Source organism: Anguilla rostrata, chromosome 15, assembly GCF_018555375.3.
Source record: "Anguilla rostrata isolate EN2019 chromosome 15, ASM1855537v3, whole genome shotgun sequence".
Taxonomy (NCBI): Eukaryota; Metazoa; Chordata; class Actinopteri; order Anguilliformes; family Anguillidae; genus Anguilla; species Anguilla rostrata.
The window spans coordinates 5176592-5198686 of NC_057947.1; the positions used below are offsets into that span (position 1 = coordinate 5176592).

The 22095-nt window shown below is 49.7% G+C and overlaps 3 protein-coding genes across 4 annotated transcripts in view; 2 read left to right on the plus strand and 1 right to left on the minus strand.

The window, feature by feature from the left end:
- LOC135241256 (disintegrin and metalloproteinase domain-containing protein 23-like) overlaps window positions 1-5464 on the plus strand; it is a 34219-nt gene extending 28755 nt beyond the window's left edge. The window contains 1 exon segment of the mRNA XM_064311490.1: window positions 3802-5464. Within this exon segment, the coding sequence (XP_064167560.1) occupies window positions 3802-3847 (46 nt within the window). The 3' untranslated portion in view covers window positions 3848-5464.
- A 220-nt stretch (window positions 5465-5684) lies between these two features.
- On the minus strand, window positions 5685-18945 carry dytn (dystrotelin). Its single transcript, XM_064311495.1, has 15 exons — window positions 18815-18945; window positions 18094-18227; window positions 16340-16409; window positions 15490-15564; window positions 14774-14975; window positions 14191-14276; window positions 12938-13038; window positions 12629-12700; window positions 12372-12535; window positions 11539-11650; window positions 9764-9897; window positions 9263-9407; window positions 7961-8218; window positions 7127-7547; window positions 5685-6911 (listed from the first exon to the last, which is right to left on the minus strand). The coding sequence occupies exons 3-15, from the start codon at window positions 16356-16358 to the stop codon at window positions 6682-6684; spliced, it is 2019 nt and encodes a 672-aa protein (XP_064167565.1). The 5' UTR covers window positions 16359-16409; window positions 18094-18227; window positions 18815-18945; the 3' UTR covers window positions 5685-6681.
- Window positions 16836-21894, plus strand: casp20 (caspase 20, apoptosis-related cysteine peptidase). Of its 2 annotated transcripts, none has more exons than XM_064311489.1 (6): window positions 16836-16961; window positions 18852-19143; window positions 19527-19558; window positions 19827-19938; window positions 20430-20928; window positions 21204-21894. In XM_064311489.1, the coding sequence occupies exons 1-6, from the start codon at window positions 16959-16961 to the stop codon at window positions 21376-21378; spliced, it is 1113 nt and encodes a 370-aa protein (XP_064167559.1). In that variant the 5' UTR covers window positions 16836-16958; the 3' UTR covers window positions 21379-21894. The 2 variants fall into 2 exon arrangements, with proteins under 2 accessions (XP_064167559.1, XP_064167557.1); XM_064311487.1 differs by having other exon boundaries at window positions 16850-16961; window positions 18825-19143.
- The last annotated feature ends 201 nt before the right edge of the window (window positions 21895-22095 follow it).

Sequence of the window (22095 nt, forward strand, 5' to 3'; positions counted from 1 at the left end):
TTGTTGTACCAGTGCCCGTCACATGGAAAGCAGTGATCTGTGTTCGGGCTCTGACCTGTTTCTCCTCCCCCAATAACCCTCCGCAGGTCCTAGTGCCACAAATCTTATAATAGGCTCCATCGCGGGAGCCATCCTGGTGGCGGCCATTGTGCTGGGGGGTACAGGATGGGGCTTTAAGTAAGAAACACGCTGCATGCCTTCTCTTCCCCCGAGCCTAGCATCTAGCTGCTTGTAGACAACCGGGTTCTGAGCTTCTGCTACAGAGGACACGCCTACCTTCCCCCGATAAGCCCCGCCCACAGACTAGAACTCCGCCCACACAAGCCGGGAGGACACAGCCATGTTCCAAAAGCCTGTATCTTGCCCACTGTCTTTAGCACATAGAAGTAAGGAAGAAATGGTGTAACTTCCTTTCCTCAAGTACTGTTTCCAGTGCCTGAGAACAGTAAGGAGAATAACAGCAGTATTCTGTCATTGAGAGGACAGAAAAACTGTAATGGCATCAAAGCACCCATGTCCCATATGTGCCTCAGTTTTTTGCTATGCGATGCTATTTATTGAAATTCAGACAAAGACTTGGCAGTGACCAAGAACTTTTTTTGTACCAATATACTTGTACAACAAGTATTTAATTTCATGATATAGCAATTGCCTACACAGCATGACATATTAATGTTCTTTTTTAAAATAACATCAGGAAATTCGATGTGTGGAGTCCAATTTATGTGAGTGACAAAGTGGTGACTCAAAAGTAGTGCGCACTCGTGCACTTGGTTGTCGCTCACCAGTAACCCAGGCAGCACATACCACCGAGTGCACAAGTGCGTAGTATTGAAGTGATTCGGGTACAGTCACGGGACAGATCACGCACCTGGAGAGTTTTGGCTCCGGGGGTTTTGGGTCTGATGGTTCAGCGGCAGGTGCAGGAAAAGGGGCTTGCAGAAAGAGGAGGGGGGAAGGAGGAGTTGGGGCAAAATGGCGGCTCAAACTGCCGATGGACTCCTGTGAATCTGTAGCAGAACCTCTGGCCCTCTGGGCTGGCCCAGCTGAACTCCTGAAGTGCATGAGTCCTGAGAACGCTCTCCGTCAGAGCGGAGCGTAGCAGACCGACCGCAGAGAAGAGAGGGAACCGCTCGGGAGACTCGGCTGCTAAGCACCGCCATCGCTGATGTGCCCGCGTACGCGCGTTTTTAATCAAGTGTGCGGGCGCACTAAATGCATTAGGTCAGCCCTCAGAGTGGATAGACTGAGAACTGTGCTGGGCGGTGGAGCTGTCAATGGGAGCTGTCCTGTGGATTTAGAGCTCTGGCCTGGTCTCTGGTTGTGGTTTGGTTTTGGTGCTTGAACCCAGTAGTACAGAGAGACTGTTTTGAGGCTGGTAGCTGGCTGCCCCTGCAAAGTTATAATACACTGTAGCATATTGCGATAGGAAATGTGGACTCCTATCACAATTTATATGAAAACAATTATTGATATTTCACATCCAAAACATATTTCAGTACCTGAGAGCAGCAATAATTTGTGACCTTCCCCTTATATTGTGAAGTATTTAAAAATCAGTGGCGGACAAGATTCGGGTCAATTCCATTTTAATTCTGTCAATTAACAAAATTAATTGAAATTCTATTAATTAATGGAAAAATGCTATTAGTGTTCTATGAGGATTTTTCAATTAAGAAATGCAAATTTCAATTAATTTCCTGAATTGAATTGGAAAAATCGAATTTGCACAGGCTCTGGTGAAGTATGATCGGAGAGAGAGGTAGAGAGAAAGATAGACAGTTAAACAGTGTCAAGTTACTGGACAGGTATGCAGAAGAGCGAATGCTGGAACACCTGTCTGAAGTGGTGGGGTTGACAGAGGGGGTGGTGTCTCCACCGTGGCGCGGGTGACCTGTCGCACCTGCTCTCTGACGCAGGCCAGAGACCCTGCTCTATGACATCACTGCTTGCTGTCTCACACACTGTGCTTGCGCAGGGTTTAGTTAGCTGGTTTAGCTAAGTGTAGCCCTGCTCGCTTGGTAGCCTCGCTCACCAGCACTGTTGGGCCTAGCAGTGTATCCTGGTGACGGCCGTGCTCTAGGCTGAGATAGTGAATGCACTGGGACCAGGGAATCAAAAGCAGCCGGTGTTTCAGCCAATCACGCAGCTCTTAAATTCCGCACTGTTCCTGTTTGAATGACTTCATATGACAATTCCCTGAACACTGAGCACTGAACACGGTGAGCCTTGCTCACTTCCTGCCTGACACGTGCATCGCAAGCAGTTCTCCAGATGTTTTGAAGTTTGTGTGGAACGCGTCCAGCCACCATTCGCTGCTGTCAGTAAAACCCGAACCGCTGTGTCCTCTGGAAATAGCTGAGTGAGGTGTATTCGCAGTTTCCCAGTCATCGCCAAGCCAAATATAGCGGCGTGCTTTCAGTAAAAAAACTATTGGCGTCTTTACCTTTTGTAGCTGGGTGTTCCACCAGCAGTGAAAGCCATAGTTTCTCCTGGTTTGGACTTGACAGCTAAACGGTTAGCATAGATTGATTAATGCAAATAAGCGTTAAACAGATAATGGTCCTCCCAGTGACTAGAGGGCAGCGTGTGCAGGCTTGGGTGGATGGCTGAGCTGAAGGAGGCTGCAGGTGAGCGAGGCTGTGGGCCGCAGATCAAGTTTAAGGCCACACAGTTTAAGGCCACACAGTTTAAGGCCGCACAGTTTGAGGCCGCACTTTCAGACGCTAACGAGCGCAGAGCACTCCGACGCAGGGCACACCTGAGCATCAGCACAGGCGTCTCGGGGCCTGGCCAGGCCGAGCAGCGACGGGTCAGGGCATCGCACAAAGGCTGGGCTCAACTTTGCGTGGGCCGGTGCCAGAGGGGGGGGGGGCAGGGTTGGCGGGGGGTATGAAATGACTGTTGCCCTGACCTCTTTCTCAATCCGGTTATCGCTAGAGGGCGAGTTTAAGCGGAGTGGTGAGAGGCAGAGACGCCACGCCCTGGTTTTGTTGGCCGCAGCCTTTGTTGCCGTGAATGGCCGACAAGCCCCCCCTCTCCCCCCCGCCTGGACGGCCAGGGCACCGCCCCTCCCCTTCGGGCGGGGCAGGACTCCCCCACCCCACCCTACGGACCCGCCCGCCTGCCTGCCCGTCCGCCGGCCGTGATTGGCTGCCTGCTTCACAGACCTGGTACAGACACGGCGCGCTGCGCTGCATGCCCTACGCCGCCAGAGTGGCGCGCCTGGCGCGCGGCATGAGGCCCTGCCGGATGCCCCACATGTGCCCACACTATGGGGGGGTCGTGCCAAGCCCCTGTCGTCCCTCTGTCGTCGTCTATCCTCCTCCTCGTTGTGTTCCTCGGTGTCCTACATGTGGTTGTGAGTGTATCCCTCTGTACCCTAGTTTTTTATAGGATGTTTAAATTATTTTTTTTTTTTGGCGGTGTTGTTTCATTCTCCCTGTGGGTTAAATACAAACTTTTTAAAAGCCAACTAATTTGCTTAGATGCGCACGCGTACTAATTGAAAGAGCAAGGCAGACTCTCTGCCTGATGTCTGTGACTCCGTGGAAACCAGGCAGAATCCCTGCTGCCCTGTGGGACCTGGTTAGCTGGGGGGGATAGCAAAGGGGGTGGGGGGGGGGGGTTTTCCCACAGGCTTGCTTCATTAGTGGGGTAGGCGGGCAGATACAGGGGGCAATTATCACTGAAGGGCAGGAGGGCTCCTGTCTGAGTTCCACAGCGTGCGATTCGGTGGCCTGACCTTCTCTAACTCCCCTCTCCTCTCTACTTCCCCTGCCCGTCCCCCCGCCGTGCAAGGAATGTGAAGAAGCGGAGGTACGACCCCAACGCCAGCGCCATCTAGTGGAGCGGAGGCCAGGAGCACAAGCTCCAGAGAGGAATGGAGCCTCCTGGATTTCAGTAGTAATCCATTGCTGGACTGCACTTAATTTCTGCCGTTTTTTTGGCATTAGTTTTACTAATAATAATAATAATAATAATAATAATAATGAATACATAAATAAATAATAATAATAATAATAATAACTAACAAAAAATATAGAGAAGACTTAAGAACCTTAACAGCTTCCATCTTAGTCACTTAGAAATGCAGCCCCTCTCTGCCCCCAAGCCTCCCCAACTCCCCAGCTGCTTCAAAGCCACCCCACCCTGTTCCAGAATGCCCCAGCGAGCACATTCTACGCCACTGCCCCCCTCCCTCCCCAACAAAAGGAATGACTTCTTGTACAAAGCGCCGACTCTGGCATGTGGAGCCCCCTGCTGACGGACCCTTGCATGGCAGCAGAAAGCCGACAAAACAGCAGCAAAACTAAACATGGAATTATCACAAAGAACTCTGGAGCAGAAAAGTGGAAGATGATTGGCCGAGGGTTACCCAGCGATGCCTCTGTAACCCTGGTGCTCATACCCCCCCGAAGCACTGTACGGGGGCGGAGCCAGACTGAGTACTTGGATCGGCAGGAGCTGGGAAGAGACCCCCCAAGACAGTACAGTCAGGAGGCAAAAACAGAACTCTGTGATTCACCATTAAGCGTTTATTTTTTTCCATAAATTTACCCTGATTGCTTTTGTTATATATTTTAACATTAGCATGTTGTATAGCAGATGTTCTTTGGCTATGTTTATGGAAAAACAAATCAAGCAAAATTTAAGCAATTAAACAATTGTTATCTTGGCCAAATAATTACAGCTGACACTACCATGCAACATGCAGTAGTGTGCAGCAGTTTTACCCCACTGAGCTACCGAAATGCCCCATGCTGCATCGGGATTAGGTACGTCGGGAGGGGTGCACAGAGGTCCACAGATCAGGCTTCTATGTCATGTCCAGGGGTCAGAGGTCAATGCCAGACAAGAGGGTGGGGAAGGGAAAACGGGCCAGGAACAGCCTCTTGAGTTATATCATGGGGGTGTCTGAATGTAATCCTAGCAATGACACAAAGCCAAAGAATTAACCAATCAAAATGTTTTGGGGTGTGGTCAAACAGCAGCCCCCTCCTGTATGGCTGGCTTGCTTCAGACACACTGACTCCCCAGTCCCAAGGGGGCCAGCAATGTCTCAATTAGCAACACCCTCTATACTGGCTTGGCCTTATGTACTCATTAACACCCCTAAAAAACAAGTTGGGTCCCTGTTGGCGCACTGCATGTAAACAGTACACTGGGCTTATTAAATCGTACTAAAGGAGTCCCAAAATCCACAAGAATATTCAACAAAAGAGTAGGTGCATGTCAAACAAATAAACCATTTAAGTTTTATTTACTATGCAAAGAAAGGTATTGCACAAGCTTATGGGTTAATAAATGTAAACAATAACGATGGTAATATTATTAATACCGATAAGGCAATCTTTTATATGCTTGGCCACTCCCACCTCTTGTCTTTTTTAATTTAACTATTTAAAGAAATGTAAAAAAAAAACAATAAAATAAAATAATGGATTTGCCAAATCCAAAGTGAAGAGAGAAAAAAGAATCAGGTGCCTCTGTAGAGTGGAGGAATGAAGGAGCCTGTGCTCTCTGTGTCCCTCAGTCTCCATACAGACACAGACAGGCGGCTGCTTCCCGACTCCACCCTGCAGCGAAGCTGACTGCTTCTGCGTTTCCCTGTGCGTCAGGTGTATGTTAACCCCGCCCTCCCCCACCCATGTTGCAGATAACCCCTTCCCATCTCCTGAACCCTCCCCACACTGCTTCACAATCAGATGGAAGACGTTCAATAAAAAAAGAACTAAAGTATTTTATTTTGGGGCCTCTTCTGTGTCCTTACTTCATAATATTACTCATATTTTCTGTATATTTTTATGCCTTTCACTTTTGGTATCCTGAAGTTGACAGATCCCATTTGTGGCATCCTTCTTTGCTGGCTCTGTTTTGGGTCCAGTTACAGGGGTATGAAAGGAGAACAGGGCCCAGGTCTGGCAGCACTGCTCTAGCAGAACTAGGTTCTGCAACAGCTCTGGTTTGGTGGGTGACAACAGAGCTGGGTTGTTTTGATAGAGCAGAAATCTCTTTCATCACATGTTGAATAGTTCTGAACTGAAATTACAGCCCCAATTCTCCCCATACTCTCTATTTCTGTCTTCTGTTCATTTTCTGAATTTATTAGCATGATAAACATACAACTGTATGGCCACAGAATGGAGATGTACAATTTTTATTTTATTTTTGTGAAAAGCTAAGCTTAATGGGGTTTTTCCACACCTTATTTCATAGCTGAAAACGAATCGGTGTTCATGTTAAAGCAAACCTACTCGGAGTAGTGTCCATATCCTAACTGTGTGTGCCTTTGTGAACGTGTGTGCGCGCATATATGAGTGTGCGCCCTTGTGTACTTGTGTGAGAAAAAGAAAATGCGAAGGCCGTATTGGTGTTTCATGTGTATTTATCTTTCAGGTTGTGTTTCTTGGGTTGTGGGGGCCCAGACGGGTTGATCAGGGTCCGGTCGGGTCGGCACAAATCACAGGCAGGTCTCCTGCTCCCGGTCGTGGGGGGGGGGGGGGGGCATACGCCACACCTTGTTTCTGGGACCTGACGATCTGCCTGAGGTCCTCATACCCTGAAGCAGATTCTCTGTGGTACGAGGTCACAGCGCCCTCTGCTGGTCACGGATGCTGATCGAAGACCGCGACCCCGCTGAGAGCAGCGGACCGCTCGCGGTCGAGCGCGCCCGCGCGGTCAGATCACTGCAGTCGCAGCTGCGGGCGGAGCACCGCTGTGTGCGCTAGCTGCGCAGCTGGCTGAGAGCAGTGCCCTGATTGGTTGAGAGCGCGGGGCTGCGCGGCTGGCGAGGGCTGTCGAGGCGGGGCCGGGGCCGGAGGAGCTGACTGCGCAGACCAGCTGCGCGACGGAGTCTCCCACTGCCTCAGCTGCAGCCAGCAGCTCCTGCGTCTGTACAGACCCAAGCCCTGGAGGAACGGAGGCACACCTGGAGTCACACTGCTCTCCACTGCACGCAGGCTTCACTGCCCTACAGCTCCCATACCGCACGCATAACAGCAAGGCTAACATGTAGCCAAAGAAATCTTTACATGCACATGTAGCGTGTTACAACTCGCATATGTACACTATCATACGCAGTTGTACACACACACCCACACACACACACGCGCGCACACGCTACCTGTGCGTCTGCTGACAGAGAGGCCAGTCTTCAGGTGCTGCACCACGTCGGCCAGTTCCTCCTCCTGCTCCAGAAAGCTTTCCGATTGGTCCGAGAGGGCCTTCCCAGGATGCCCCTGGCCCTCCTCCTGATGGGGGCTGGGAGCCGGCTCTGCCCCGCCCCGGGGGTCAGGGGTCACGAGCGGCCGCGGTCCTGGGGTGCCGGACTCCCCAGCGCCAGAGGTCTGCGCCACTTTTGTCTCCTCCTCTTCCTCGCTGACGCGCACCTCCTTTCCCGGCTCCTCCGTTTGGGCCTCCTGTTCCTGCAGGGGGCGCTCACCAGCCGTTTGCTCCCTCTCCGGTGCCGACGCCTCTGTGTCTTTGGCTCCTTCACCACTTGCTGTTGCCAGGGAGACACCGGGCACAGGAATCGGATGGAGCGGCTGGTTTCACAGGGAATTAGCGTAAGTAATTAATCGCGTTTTACACATAAAAACAAGCGAACTAACTTTTCAGTGAACAATAGTAGTGAATTGTAATAGTAGTGAATTTTTCATTTTCATTATAGCTTCTGTACAGAAAGGCCTGCAGTTTCCCGCGTCTCCTAAGTAGGATGTGATGCAGATCCGGGTCAAATATGTATTTGTTTTGGATTCAAATACTTTTTTGTGCTTTATTGATCTTGCTTGGTGTAATTGAGCCTGGTAATATGACCAGAAGGCGGGGTTTGCACTTTTTGAGAGTATGTAATTGGCTCCAATACACCAGACAAGACCAGTAAAGCGTAGAAAAGTATTTGAATCCAAATAAACACGTATTTGACCCAGGTTTGACGTGATGAACAGTTCCCACTTGCCTGCAGAAGCAGCCGAATCCGGCCCAGCTCGTCCTGCAGGTTCTGGTTGTGTCGGGTCAGGACTTCCACTGTGGCCTCTAAGTGACAGCACTTGTCCTCCAGAGAGGAATGTTCTGACTGTGCGGTTTCTCTCCATACCTGCAACTGCTTCTCCAACTGCCTGAGGATTACCACACACAGCCGCACACAAGGGCACGTATACACACAGCCACACACACAACCACACACAAGGGGTATGCACACACACAGCCACACACAAGGGCATGTAACACACAGCACACACACCCAACAGGAGTTGCACCATCACACATTCCACACGGGACATGCGACATGTACAACAGTGGACTCGCTCACACACCGCCTGAGATCTCTTGCACCTTGCTTGCTCATCTCGAATATCCTCACACAGTGAAAGTGATGTCAACAGGTGTGATGGCATCACACTTCTCTCTGCAAGTCTCTACTGCCTTTGAGGTTTTGGGCTCAAGTCTTTGTGAAGCTTCATTTCCCTGAAAATGAAAAAAGCGTATGAATAATTTCAGCTGCCTAAAGTCTGGTTCCGTGCTGCAAGTGTGAAGGTTTTTGGGCTAGCTGAAGCTATAGGAGTGAAAGCTTCAGTTTCACCTGAAGCTGTAGGTGTGAAGGCTATAGTGAGCTAGCTGAAGCTATAGGAGTGAAGGCTCCAGTTTCACCTGAAGCTATAGGAGTGAAGGCTTCAGTTTCACCTGAAGCTATAGGAGTGAAGGCTTCAGTTTCACCTGAAGCTATAGGAGTGAAGGCTCCAGTTTCACCTGAAGCTATAGGAGTGAAGGCTTCAGTTTCACCTGAAGCTATAGGAGTGAAGGCTTCAGTTTCACCTGAAGCTATAGGAGTGAAGGCTTCAGTTTCACCTGAAGCTGTAGGTGTGAAGGCTTCAGTCAGTTACCTGAAGCTATAGGAGTGAAGGCTTCAGTTTCACCTGAAGCTATAGGAGTGAAGGCTTCAGTTTCACCTGAAGCTGTAGGTGTGAAGGCTTCAGTCGGTTACCTGAAGCTATAGGAGTGAAGGCTTCAGTTTCACCTGAAGCTATAGGAGTGAAGGCTTCAGTTTCATCTGAAGCTGTAGGTGTGAAGGCTATAGTGAGCTAGCTGAAGCTATAGGAGTGAAGGCTTTAGGGAGCTAGCTGAAGCTACAGGAGTGAAGGCTTCAGTCAGCTACCTGAAGCTACAGGAGTGAAGGCTTTAGTGAGCTAGCTGAAGCTATAGGAGTGAAGGCTTTAGTGAGCTAGCTGAAGCTATAGGAGTGAAGGCTTTAGTCAGCTACCTGAGGCAGCAGGGTTGCATCCGTCTGCAGGGCCTTTGACTTGAGCCTGGGCCCTGTGGGCGTGGCCTTGGGTTCTGCTCTGGGCGGAAGGGGCGGGTCTTGTGTCTGAGGAGGTGTGGCCTGTGGCAGCGGGGATGTGGGAGCACTAGGAAGTGCAACAGAAGGTCACTTGAATCACTGGTTTTAGTGAAAATGTGTTATGATACTTTCTGTGCACGCAGTTCATATACTGCTCCATCTCTACACTCTATCTATGCTCCAGACTGGAGGGAAGGTGACCCCCAACACACAAAGGCCAAATCCCTGCCCCCCCCCTTTCTTTTTAATTCCTTGTCTTCTTAGCTGTATGTTATCACTTGTAGTTGATGTCATTCTGTATTTGTATCACATACTTTCAATCCACTGTACTATTTTACGATTTTAACTGCTTTGTCACATTTCTATATACCTATTTTTTATTCTCGGTAAATCACGTTTATCATTATGTTATTAAACACACACCTGCACGGCATTCTGGGAGGGATCTCTGTACAGAGCGCGCTCCTCCTCTCTGCCTCCCTCCTGGCCAAGCGTCTCCGCTGCAGGGCGTGTCTCGCGCTGTGCGCCAGCGAGGCCAGCGACTCCCTGAAGGAGGGCTGAGGACACGCAACACGCCTGTTACCCCCACACGCAACACGCCTGTTACCCCCACACGCAGCACGCCTGTTACCCCCACACGCAACACGCCTGTTACCCCCACACGCAACACGCCTGTTACCCCCACACGCAACACGCCTGTTACCCCCCCACATGCAGCACGCAACACGCCTGTTACCCCCACATGCAACACGCCTGTTACCCCCACATGCAGCACGCATCACGCCTGTTACCCCCACATGCAGCACGCAACACGCCTGTTACCCCCACACGCAACACGCCTGTTACCCCCACACGCAACACGCCTGTTACCCCCACATGCAACACGCAACACGCCTGTTACCCCCACATGCAGCACGCAGCACGCCTGTTACCCCCACACGCAACACGCCTGTTACCCCCACATGCAGCACGCAACACGCCTGTTACCCCCACACGCAGCACGCCTGTTACCCCACATGCAACACGCCTGTTACCCCCACATGCAGCACGCAACACGCCTGTTACCCCCACTGCAGCACGCAGCACGCCTGTTACCCCCACATGCAGCACGCAACACACCTGTTACCCCCACATGCAGCACGCAGCACGCCTGTTACCCCCACATGCAGCAGGCAACACGCCTGTTACCCCCCCACATGCAGCACGCAACACGCCTGTTACCCCCACATGCAACACGCCTGTTACCCCCACATGCAGCACGCATCACGCCTGTTACCCCACATGCAGCACGCATCACGCCTGTTACCCCCACATGCAGCACGCATCACGCCTGTTACCCCCACATGCAGCACGCAACACGCCTGTTACCCCCACATGCAGCAGGCAACACGCCTGTTACCCCCACACGCAACACGCCTGTTACCCCCACATGCAGCAGGCAACACGCCTGTTACCCCCACATGCAGCACGCAACACGCCTGTTACCCCCTCACGCAACACGCCTGTTACCCCACATGCAACACGCCTGTTACCCCCACATGCAGCACGCATCACGCCTGTTACCCCCACACGCAACACGCCTGTTACCCCACATGCAGCACGCAGCACGCCTGTTACCCCCACATGCAGCACGCAGCACGCCTGTTACCCCACATGCAGCACACAGCACGCCTCTTACCCCCACATGCAACACGCCTGTTACCCCCACATGCAGCACGCAGCACGCCTGTTACCCCCTCACGCAACACGCCTGTTACCCCCACATGCAGCACGCAACACGCCTGTTACCCCCACACGCAACACGCCTGTTACCCCCACATGCAGCATGCAACACGCCTGTTACCCCCACATGCAGCACGCAACACGCCTGTTACCCCCACATGCAGCACGCAACACGCCTGTTACCCCCACATGCAGCACGCAACACGCCTGTTACCCCCCCCACATGCAGCACGCAACACGCCTGTTACCCCCCCCCCACATGCAGCACGCAACACGCCTGTTACCCCCCCCCACATGCAGCACGCAACACGCCTGTTACCCCCCCCCCACATGCAGCACGCAACACGCCTGTTACCCCCACATGCAACACGCCTGTTACCCCCTCATGCAGCACGCAACACGCCTGTTACCCCCCCCCCCAAAACATGCAGCACGCAACACGCCTGTTACCCCCACATGCTGCAGAGTGTGTGTACCTGGGTGCAGTGCTCCATCACTGGGTGTGAGGGTTTGTGTTTTCTGCTGCGTTTGTGAGTCAGGAAGCAGGTCTGGCACAGGTGCACATTCACACACTTCAGGCAGCGATACCTGGGGAGAGGAGGAGACTGAGGGGAAACGAGCACACAAACTCCTCCCACTCAGTCACACACTCAAGCACTCGCACACTAAGTTACACGCTCAGTCACGTACACACTCAAGCACTTGCGAGTGTAACTGAGTGTACGCATGTCTAACTTACACACTCAGTCACTCTCTCGCTCCGTCACACCCAGTTGCTCAGTTACACACAATCAGTCGCTCCCACTCAATCACTTACATAAACACTGTCACACACTCTCGCTCACTCAGTCACACGCTCACTCTCTCACACACTCACGTGCTCAGTCACACGCTCACTCTCTCACACACTCATGTGCTCAGTCACGCGCTCACTCTCTCACACACTCACACTCAGTCACACGCTCACTCTCTCACACTCTCACACTCAGTCACGCGCTCACTCTCTCACACACTCACACTCAGTCACACGCTCACTCTCTCACACACTCACACTCAGTCACGCGCTCACTCTCTCACACACTCACGTGCTCAGTCACACGCTCACTCTCTCACACACTCACACTCAGTCACGCGCTCACTCTCTCACACACTCACACTCAGTCACTTACACACTCGCTCGCTCAGTCACAAGCTCAGTCACGCGCTCACTCTCTCACACACTCACACTCAGTCACTTACACACTCGCTCGCTCAGTCACAAGCTCAGTCACGCGCTCACTCTCTCTCTCGCTCTCTCCCGCGGGCGTACCTGAGGCCAGTGATGGGGCAGGCCTTGCAGACGTGGCAGCGCACGCGGTGGACCACGGCCTCGCTGACGGAGAGCCTGTAGAGGGTGGAGAGCCAGAGCAGCAGCCGCGGCTCGGAGCGTAGCCAGCGCAGGAAGGCCTCCTCTGACACGCCCGCGCTCAGCACCTGGGGGAGACGCACACGAAACGCTCACCTTTCACCTGCACCCGCGACCCTGCTCGCACACCTGTGCTGCTGTAGGGAAGAGGCGGGACCTACCCCCTGGAAGCAGGTGCGTACTGCGCTCTCCACCGGACCAAACACGTGGCTCTCCTGCACCACTGCTGGGATCTGCAGGAGCAGAGGCGGGTCAGTCACATGACACGCGCTGGCTCTGGCCACCTGAGTGGCCCCTCTCTCTGTTTCTGTCTCCCTCTCACGCTCTCTCTCTCTCGTTCTCTTTGTCTCTCTCACTCTCTCTCTCTCACTCTCTCTATCTCATTCACTCACTCACTCACTCACACTCTCGCTCTCTCTCTCTCTTTCTCTCTCTCTATCGCTCTCTCTCTGTTTCTCTCTCTCTCTCACCTGGCTCAGGTCCTCCAGCAGCACTCTCAGGCCGCTCCGGCTCACTGTGCCGCTGTCCCTGCCCTGCCGCCCGCTGCAGCGTTCCGCCAGCCGGTACAGAGCTGTGACACACACTCAGCACTCAGCATGTACAGAGCTGTGACACACACTCAACATGTACAGAGCTGTGACACACTCAGCACTCAGCATGTACAGAGCTGTGACACACACACTCAGCACTCTGCATGTACAGAGCTGTGACATACACTCAACATGTACAGAGCTGTGACACACTCAGCACTCAGCATGTACAGAGCTGTGACACACACACTCAGCACTCTGCATGTACAGAGCTGTGACACACACTCAGCACTCAGCATGTACAGAGCTGTGACACACACTCAGCACTCAGCATGCACAGAGCTGTGACACACACTCAGCACTAAGCATGTACAGAGCTGTGACACACTCAGCACTCAGCATGTACAGAGCTGTGACACACACTCAGCACTCAGCATGTACAGAGCTGTGACACACTCAGCATGTACAGAGCTGTGACACACACTCAGCACTCAGCATGTACAGAGCTGTGACACACACTCAGCACTCAGCATGTACAGAGCTGTGACACCACTCAGCACTCGCATGACAGAGCTGTGCACACACACTCAGCATGTACAGAGCTGTGACACACACTCAGCACTCAGCATGTACAGAGCTGTGACACACACTCAGCACTAAGCATGTACAGAGCTGTGACACACACTCAGCACTCAGCATGTACAGAGCTGTGACACACACTCAGCACTCAGCATGTACAGAGCTGTGACACACTCAGCACTAAGCATGTACAGAGCTGTGACACACTCAGCACTAAGCATGTACAGAGCTGTGACACACACACTCAGCATGTACAGAGCTGTGACACACTCAGCACTAGCATGTACAGAGCTGTGACACACTCAGCACTAAGCATGTACAGAGCTGTGACACACATCAGCATTACAACTGTGACAACACTCAGCATCAGCATGGTAAGATGTGACAAGTCAGCAACAACGTACAACACTCAGCACCAGTTTTGGTTGACAAGCATAGAATTAGCATTATGGGTAATGGATGCTTTTCCCTATTAAAACAATCAGCAAACCTGACATTTTTTAGGATTACTGAGCTAAGATTTCATAGTATTGTTTTTCAAGTTCAGAATAAAGAAAAAGAAGTGTGTTTAGGGTGTATGTTCGGGAGTGCGTTCTGCGAGTGTGCCGCCTCACCACCGTGTTTAGCAGAAAGCGTGTCTCCTGACAGGGCAATCAAAGCCACCTCCACAGACTGCAGGGAGATGCAGCCAGCCTGCTCCCTAAAAGGAAATGGCCCCAAACGACCCAGGACACCACAGATAAATGCACACAGCAGACTCCCTCCTCCATTAAGAGCTGTCAGTAGGAGGTGTGGTCAGTAGGAGGTACGGTCAGTAGGAGGTGCAGTAAGTCGGAGGTGCGATCAGTAGGAGGTGCAGTAAGTAGGAGGTGCGGTCAGTAGGAGGTGCAGTAAGTAGAAGGTGCGATCAGTAGGAGGTGCAGTAAGTCGGAGGTGCGATCAGTAGGAGGTGCGGTCAGTAGGAGGTGTGGTCAGTAGGAGGTGCGATCAGTAGGAGGTGCAGTAAGTCGGAGGTGCGATCAGTAGGAGGTGCGGTCAGTAGGAGGTGCGGTAAGTAGGAGGTGCGATCAGTAGGAGGTGCGGTCAGTAGGAGGTGCAGTAAGTAGGAGGAGCGATCAGTAGGAGGTGCAGTAAGTAGGAGGTGCAGTCAGTAGGAGGTGCAGTAAGTAGGAGGTGCGGTCAGAGCTGCTCTCTCACCTGTCGAACAGCCTGAACAGCAGTCCTGAGGTCTGCCCTGCGGCTCCAGGTGGCACCTGGCCCGGGACGTCCTCGGACACGCCCTGGAAAAGCTGTTCCAGGCTCCGCCTCACGTCAGCCTCCGTGACCCCTCCCCCAGGACCCACAGCCACGCCCAGGGACTGGAGAGCCGGGCCAATCACGGACAGCGTGACCATGTGCACTGCAGGAGGTACAGCCCATGCTGACAACCACATTTACTTCTTCTGTAGAGCTACTTATTATATAGTACACACAGTAAGGCTAGACAATACATATACAATCATTTCAAAAAAGGACCATTGTGAAAAAACAATGCTGTAATATATTATGTATCAGTGCTTCACTTTGTAAGGACTCTATTCTTATTATCATATATATTTCATTTACATTTTATTTTAATATTTTATCCATTTTCTTGTGTTATAATTCATGTTTCATGTGGACCCCAGGAAGACTAGCTTGTCGATTACGCATCAGCTAATGGGGATCCTTACCAAACTTAAAGAGGGGAAATATCAATACAGGTATACCTCTATTAAAACGTCATATTGCACAGAAAACATTATCACGTGAAAAGAAATGCAGCATTACTGACACGGCAGAGAGACGTGTCCTTGGTGCCACAGTAACGTGAGGCTGCAGTTTGGGGATTGTGTGGTTCTCCCCTGCACCGGGGCAGAGGGCGTGGCACTCACTCTGGCATAGATTCTGCAGGGACCGCAGCTTCAAGGCAGCCCGGTACACAGCCGGCACCACCTCATTCAGTCCCTCTGCATGCGGAATGCAGAACACAGAACACGGAACACAGAACAGGCTACTATCTGAATATGCTTGCTTAGAACTCGCACGTAAGGAAAGGCAATTGTTATTTTCGATCACAATATCTGAGTCTAGATGCCTTCCAGCTTTCCCCACTTTCCTCTGATGTGTGGACACTGCACTCTATTGCTTTTTGTAAATTTTACAGGTTCATGAAAAAAAAAAAATTAAACGGCCACACACTACAATTTATAAACTGCTCTAAACTATAGGCTAATCTCTGTGTATTGACAATCTGTACGTAGCCTACAAATGTGACATTTTTACATTAATTTCATTTTTTATTAGAATTTAATCATATAGAAATACAGTATATTCATTGTAAAGATATGTCACCAAAAGCAAATATAGGAAAATAAGTAGTATAAAGGGTTGAAATACATAATTTCATAAATTAACCTTAGTTTGTCTTTATATAATTATTAGACAAACCCCATTATTGGCCAATTATATTTAACGTTTGGATTTCCCATATTAACAACGAACAATTAAAAGCAGAATAATTATGTAAATTTAATCAGCAACATTAGAAACTGACAATCATGCCGGTTAATAAGTGGCATGTCAAATAAAGATTTCTGCGAACTGTTTCTGCGAACAGATTGCAAGCTCAAAAGCTCAGTCCCTAAAGTCACTGAAGCTGTGCAGGTGCACAGGTGTGAAAGCGCACTGTACACAACTGACACCCCACCACCATGACACAGATCGAAAGTACAGTTTACTTACCTATCACGTCCAGATCCATGAGCCAGAAAATGCACTTTTATTTTAAGATGTCCTTCACTCTCGGATTAGCCTGGATAAAAGACAATAACTGTTAAACTCGCACGGTAGCCTACACATTTAACACTGATAGGCTATTTGAATGAACCGTTCTCAAGATACACGCAAATTTTGTGTAACTCGCTGGGTATGCGGCATTAACTGTAATTAAACATCTATAGAATATAGAGACAATAATATGTCACAATATACTATCCTGTTCATAAAGTGGTTTGAGCGGTCAGTGGATGTTCAATTCGGTTACCATTATTAACAATGATAACAAATGAAATGGTAACTGCTGTAATGTTACAGAAAGAAAATTAAGTTCTGATTGTTCGATATTTGTTTATATTCGTATCCTCACGGGGATTTGACACATTTACGAGTCTCAAAAGTAGAAAAAGAAGCGTCATAAAATGTCCACAACGACATATATTATTATCTGTCATTTGATTGGATAGAACACAGGAACGGGAAGTCATTTTCAAAACAACTACGAGGGAAAGGGAAATAGTCTAACATTCTTGTATCGGAAAGCGCTATCCATCATTGGCATGAACGGAGACCGCCCACTTGTGTAATGGTAATGTGGTGTGCTTGTTCGTAATAGAATAGAATGCAAAAATAGTCCGCGGGAAACTGTTAGCAAGATAGCTAGCTACGCGATCGATCAAAACGAGACTGTGTTACCTGGTGAAGTATAATCTACTTCCATCCGGTGAGTGAGTTGCATCGGAAAATATCATATTACTTGCTTCAGTACGTGAAACGACCAAGTCCTTCTCCAAATTAGATTGTTAGTTCAGCTATCGAACGATCACGTGACTCTCTCTTACTGTATCATTACCATTCTTGAATTACCATTCTGACTAGTCACATTGTAATTATGTCAACATGTATTTGTAGATATCTAAAATGTAATTATGTATAGTCAAGCGAAGCTATTAAATTTTAAAAGGGCTTGTCATAGGCTACACAATTACGTGACCAGTCAGAATATTAATTCAAGATAATTGCTATTATAATCTGACGAGCAAGAATTAGCCTACGGACATCTTAAATAAGTAGCCTACCAATGACTAATTTGGTTAGCTGTAGGCTGTATCGAAATTTTTTTTTTTTTTTGGAGCCTGCCCAAGTGCATGGGTTATCTATTTACTATTGATCAACAGCAGCTTCACATTTATGTATTTTTAATAAATTCATAAAGAATAAATTGTATATTGTACTATTAGTTATACTATTTCAACCAAGGTTCTGAGATTTTACATTCAGGCAATCGCTTATGATTTAATCGGTTCGGTAACAACACAGACTATAATAAATGTTTAGCTAGCCTGAATTTGCTGCAACGACTTTGCTTTTAATTAGCCTATATAGTAAGCCTATAACATGCAAACCTCAATATCTATTGATATTCCTATGGTACTACACTATGCGTCTTCTTGCAAAGTCACAACTACAGCGAATGTCAAGCCTTCTGCAGCTTGCGCAGGAGCCGGTGTGAGAGCCTGTTTGCAGCATCCATTTCCGTTGCTCGGCAGGTGTGTTGGCGGAGCGTGCTGAATTTGAGCTGAAACCCTATAGCACACCCTGTGTGCCACACCCTGCAGTCATCTCATCTCACCTAAAGCCACAGTATTGAATCAACGAGCAGCTGTATTTTGACTGTTTTTGACGAGGGAATTTTGTAAAATAGTTTTATGAAAACTTACCTCCTGGGTTTCACATTGTCCGCACAAGATTTTGCTGTGTTCGGCACAACTAAGGACCCCTCCTGCGAATGGTGTAAGTCGCCTTGACCCTCTGCACCCAGGGCCTGCCCCGTTCTTCCTCAAGTTACTGTATCCTGCGTTAATTATTCATATTCACCATAAATTTTTAGTCTAACCTATATAGCTGAAATCCTGGTTAATATACCTGGCATCTTGAAGGCCATTATATTAGCACAGATAGTGGTTGTAGGATTCTACGTCTGTATTCTTACTGATAAGTGTCACATTTTCACCTGGGTTTATACGGGTTAAATTTCCAAAAATGAACAGCAAAAAGGCACGCCTCCTGCCGGCCCTATAGTTTCACTTTCTTGAGTAGGCTACCTGGTAGTTTCGTGTAGTAGGCTAGCCTACTGTAAACAACTGAACTGATTGAAAGGGTATGGCAGTTATCATAATTTGTGTGAAAATGTTTTATTTTTTCGAGTAGCCAGACCCGCTTTGTTTGTGTCCGCCTCTTGTGGTAAGACAGTTGGGGATTTTAAAAACGCAAAAAAATACTCAGGACATATTTCACCTAACACCAAATCATGTAAATTGAATTCGATATTCCGAGTCTGAGATAACATTATACTCCGCTTGCAGTTTGAATGATTCTGCTAACGTAATACGTAAATGACGTTATTTGATTTGTTTTCTCGTTTTTGGGTTTACTGCATACATTATATTAGCTCCGGCTGGCTGTCTTCTCCGTGCAGACACGCAGCATGCAGGACATTCGGAAGAGGAAGGTTCCTTTGACAGAAACGCTGATGTCGGATCCAGACTACATTTTGCAGCATGTCCAGCAGGAGAACCTGATCACACGGCGGGAATACACCAACATTCGTAGCGTTCAGCGGTCCAGCGAGGGCAGAGTCATCGATCTGCTGGACAAGGTGATGGACAAGGGAGAGGAGACCTGCCGTCGTTTTTTGTCCCTCCTACAGCAGCCTGAAGTCCAGGATACCTTCCCGCCTCTAAAAAAACTTTGTTCAGGGGAATTTACAGGTACGACAAAAACCCTAATACTGTCTGGGAGATTCAAGAGCCAAGGTGGGAGGGGCCGGGAGGTACAATGCCATGCATGTAAATAAACAGTGATTAATAAAGTGACGGCAGTTGCCTTAGGAGCCATAGTTACACTGGCAAAACAGAAGTGAAATTTCAATTTTGGTACTGTAGTTTATACTTTGAAACACTTGAACCTGTTTGGGTTACATTGAAAGAAAATGATTGCAAAGGGACTCACCATGTTTCAAATATACAGTAAAACAGCTTACTTTTATGTTTTTGTTTTTGAAATTAAAATTGAGAGGGATTTGGCGATGAAAAATTGGCTAAAATGTAATTAACCCGTTTAGAAAAGTGAAAAATTATGTTTTGTTTCTCAGACAACCCCGTCCAGGAAACACAGAATGCAGCGGTAAGTTCTTTTGCGGACTCATTGTGGCAGTCAACACCATCCCCAACTTCTTTTCCCAACTTGCACTGCACACTACTCAACAATGTTCCCAACTTCCTGTCAACGCTCAGCATGCACATCTCAACACCTTTTACCTCTTATTCGTTCCCTTTTAAATTGCCCCAGACATTTTGTTTGTTGACTTTGAAAGTACGTTCTCTGTGAGTTTAGTTGTGTTCTGCATGTTCTGTGAGTTCGCTGACTGAATGCCCATCACCTCCTCTTGTAGCTCAGTGAATACAGGATGTCTAGTCTGCCACGCGGCCACTGTCTGATCTTCAATAATCAGCACTTTGAAACAGAGAGCCTTAAGGAGCGCAAGGGATCCTACCAAGATGCTGGTTAGTATGTCAGTCCGGCAGGAAACCGACTTTGACTGGCTGTGATACCGGGGGGGGTATGAGTGGAGCAGGATTCTGCTTTGAGAGGCTCTGGTGGTCTCTCAAATCCTGGGGGCTGCTCCCTCACCATTCACTCATTACAGAATCAGTGTTTCTTTCACTCACTCACTCACTCACTCACATGCACACACATTCACTCACTCACTTACTCACATTCACTTACTCGCTCACTCTCACACTTACATATTCACCTACTCACTCACTCATATGCATATGCACACACATTCACTCACTGACTGACTCACTTACTCACACACCTCACTCAAACATCTCTACCCAGTGAGATTTCTCCATTAGAGGGTGAAAATTCTGGGAGGTTGCAGCTGTTCATGTCCTGTTCTCTCTCTCTCTGGCTCTCTCTCTCTCCTGGCTCTCTCTCTCTCCTGGCTCTCTCTCTCTCCTGGCTCTCTCTCTCTCTGGCGGTGCTGCAGAGGCTCTGGAGCAGGTGTTCAGCTGGCTGGGGTTCAGTGTGCACGTGCTGCAGGACCAGCCGGTGCAGGAGATGCGCAGCCAGCTGCAGCAGTTCAGCCGTGTGGAACACAGCGACTGCTTCGTGTGCTGCGTGCTCAGCCACGGGGCGGAGCAGGGCATTTACGGCCGCGACGGGGCGCTCCTCCGGATTCAGGACGTCCTCTCCCCCTTCAACGGGGCCAACTGCCCCTCACTGGCCAACAAGCCCAAGGTCTTCTTCATCCAGGCCTGCCAGGGGAAGAGGGTGCAGGAGGCGGTGACGGTCCACGCCGACTGCCCCGGGGGGGCCACAGACCCGGGGACGGATGCCGGCGCAACTCATGGCTACACCCTTCCTGTGGATTCCGACTTCCTCGTCGGCATGGCCACCGTTCCGGAATGCGTCTCTATCAGACACAGCGTCAGAGGCAGCTGGTACATCCAGGCCCTCTGCCAAGAGCTGAGACAGGGCTGTGCCAGGTGAGTCCCCTTATCCCCGCAGGGCTGCCTCAGGTGAGTCCCCTTATTCCCGCAGGGCTGCCTCAGGTGGGTCCCCTTAGACCCACAGGGCTGCCTCAGGTGAGTCCCCTTAGACCCACAGGGCTGCCTCAGGTGTGTCCCCTTTCAGTTTTAATTTGGGAGATAAATGGAGGGCTTCCAGTCATCCAAGCCACCCTGAATAATGTGATGTAATACGTGGCATGTTCCCAGGCCACATTAACGTTCATATCACTCCTGTGTTTCTCAAATCGCAGGCGTGAGGACATCCTGACCATCCTCACCAGAGTCAACGAGGAAGTGAGCAGGAGAGAGGGGGACCTGTGCAGCCAGTACGGCCCACAGCTGGCCAAGCAGATGCCTGACCCCAGATTCACCCTGAGGAAGAGGCTGGTCTTCCCTGTTCCCAGCATCTCCAGCCCCACACTCTGATTGGGACATGGCTGTTCCTCACACACACACTCAGACCGGGATATGGCTGTTCCTCACACACACACTCTGACCAGGACATGGCTGTTCCTCATGCACACACTGACCGGGACATGGCTGTTCCTCACACACACACTGACCAGGATATGGCTGTTCCTCACACACAGACTCCGACTGGGATATGGCTGTTCCTCACACACAGACTCCGACTGGGATATGGCTGTTCCTCACACACACACACTGACCGGGATATGGCTGTTCCTCACACACAGACTCCGACTGGGATATGGCTGTTCCTCACACATACTGTGACCCCTCGTCTTAGAACAAAGCATTATGCACTTGTCCCTCTTCCCTTTTATGCAAAGAAAAACAATTTTCTAAGTTTTGTATTTTATGACATTTTTATATTTCATCTGTGTAGTTGTGTAGAAAAATTAATCACTTTTAAGTTTTAAGAACACTTTGTACCAATGTAAGGGAAAAACAATGTGGGCATTAAAATCTTTTTCATTTTAAGATGAGTTGTGTGATATTGGAAGGTGGAGGATGAACACTAATTGGTGTGTGAAGGCTGAAGGTGAGCACTGATTGGTAGGTGAAGGCTGAAGGTGAGCACTGATTGGTGGGTGAAGGCTGAAGGTGAGCACTGATTGGTGGGTGAAGGCTGAAGGTGAGCACTGATTGGTGGGTGAAGGCTGAAGGTGAGCACTGATTGGT

What these genes read in the sequence shown, in the direction of transcription:
- dytn (XM_064311495.1), bottom strand. An exon ending in CTGTTCAGGCTGTTCGACAG is followed by an intron (nt 14,277 to 14,773) that starts GTGAGAGAGCAG and finishes ATTTCCTTTTAG; the next exon opens with GGAGCAGGCTGGCTGCATCT. An exon ending in CTCTGTCAGCAGACGCACAG is followed by an intron (nt 6,912 to 7,126) that starts GTAGCGTGTGCG and finishes CCGTTCCTCCAG; the next exon opens with GGCTTGGGTCTGTACAGACG.
- casp20 (XM_064311487.1), top strand. An exon ending in TTGTTCAGGGGAATTTACAG is followed by an intron (nt 19,144 to 19,526) that starts GTACGACAAAAA and finishes TTTGTTTCTCAG; the next exon opens with ACAACCCCGTCCAGGAAACA. An exon ending in AGGAAACACAGAATGCAGCG is followed by an intron (nt 19,559 to 19,826) that starts GTAAGTTCTTTT and finishes CTCCTCTTGTAG; the next exon opens with CTCAGTGAATACAGGATGTC.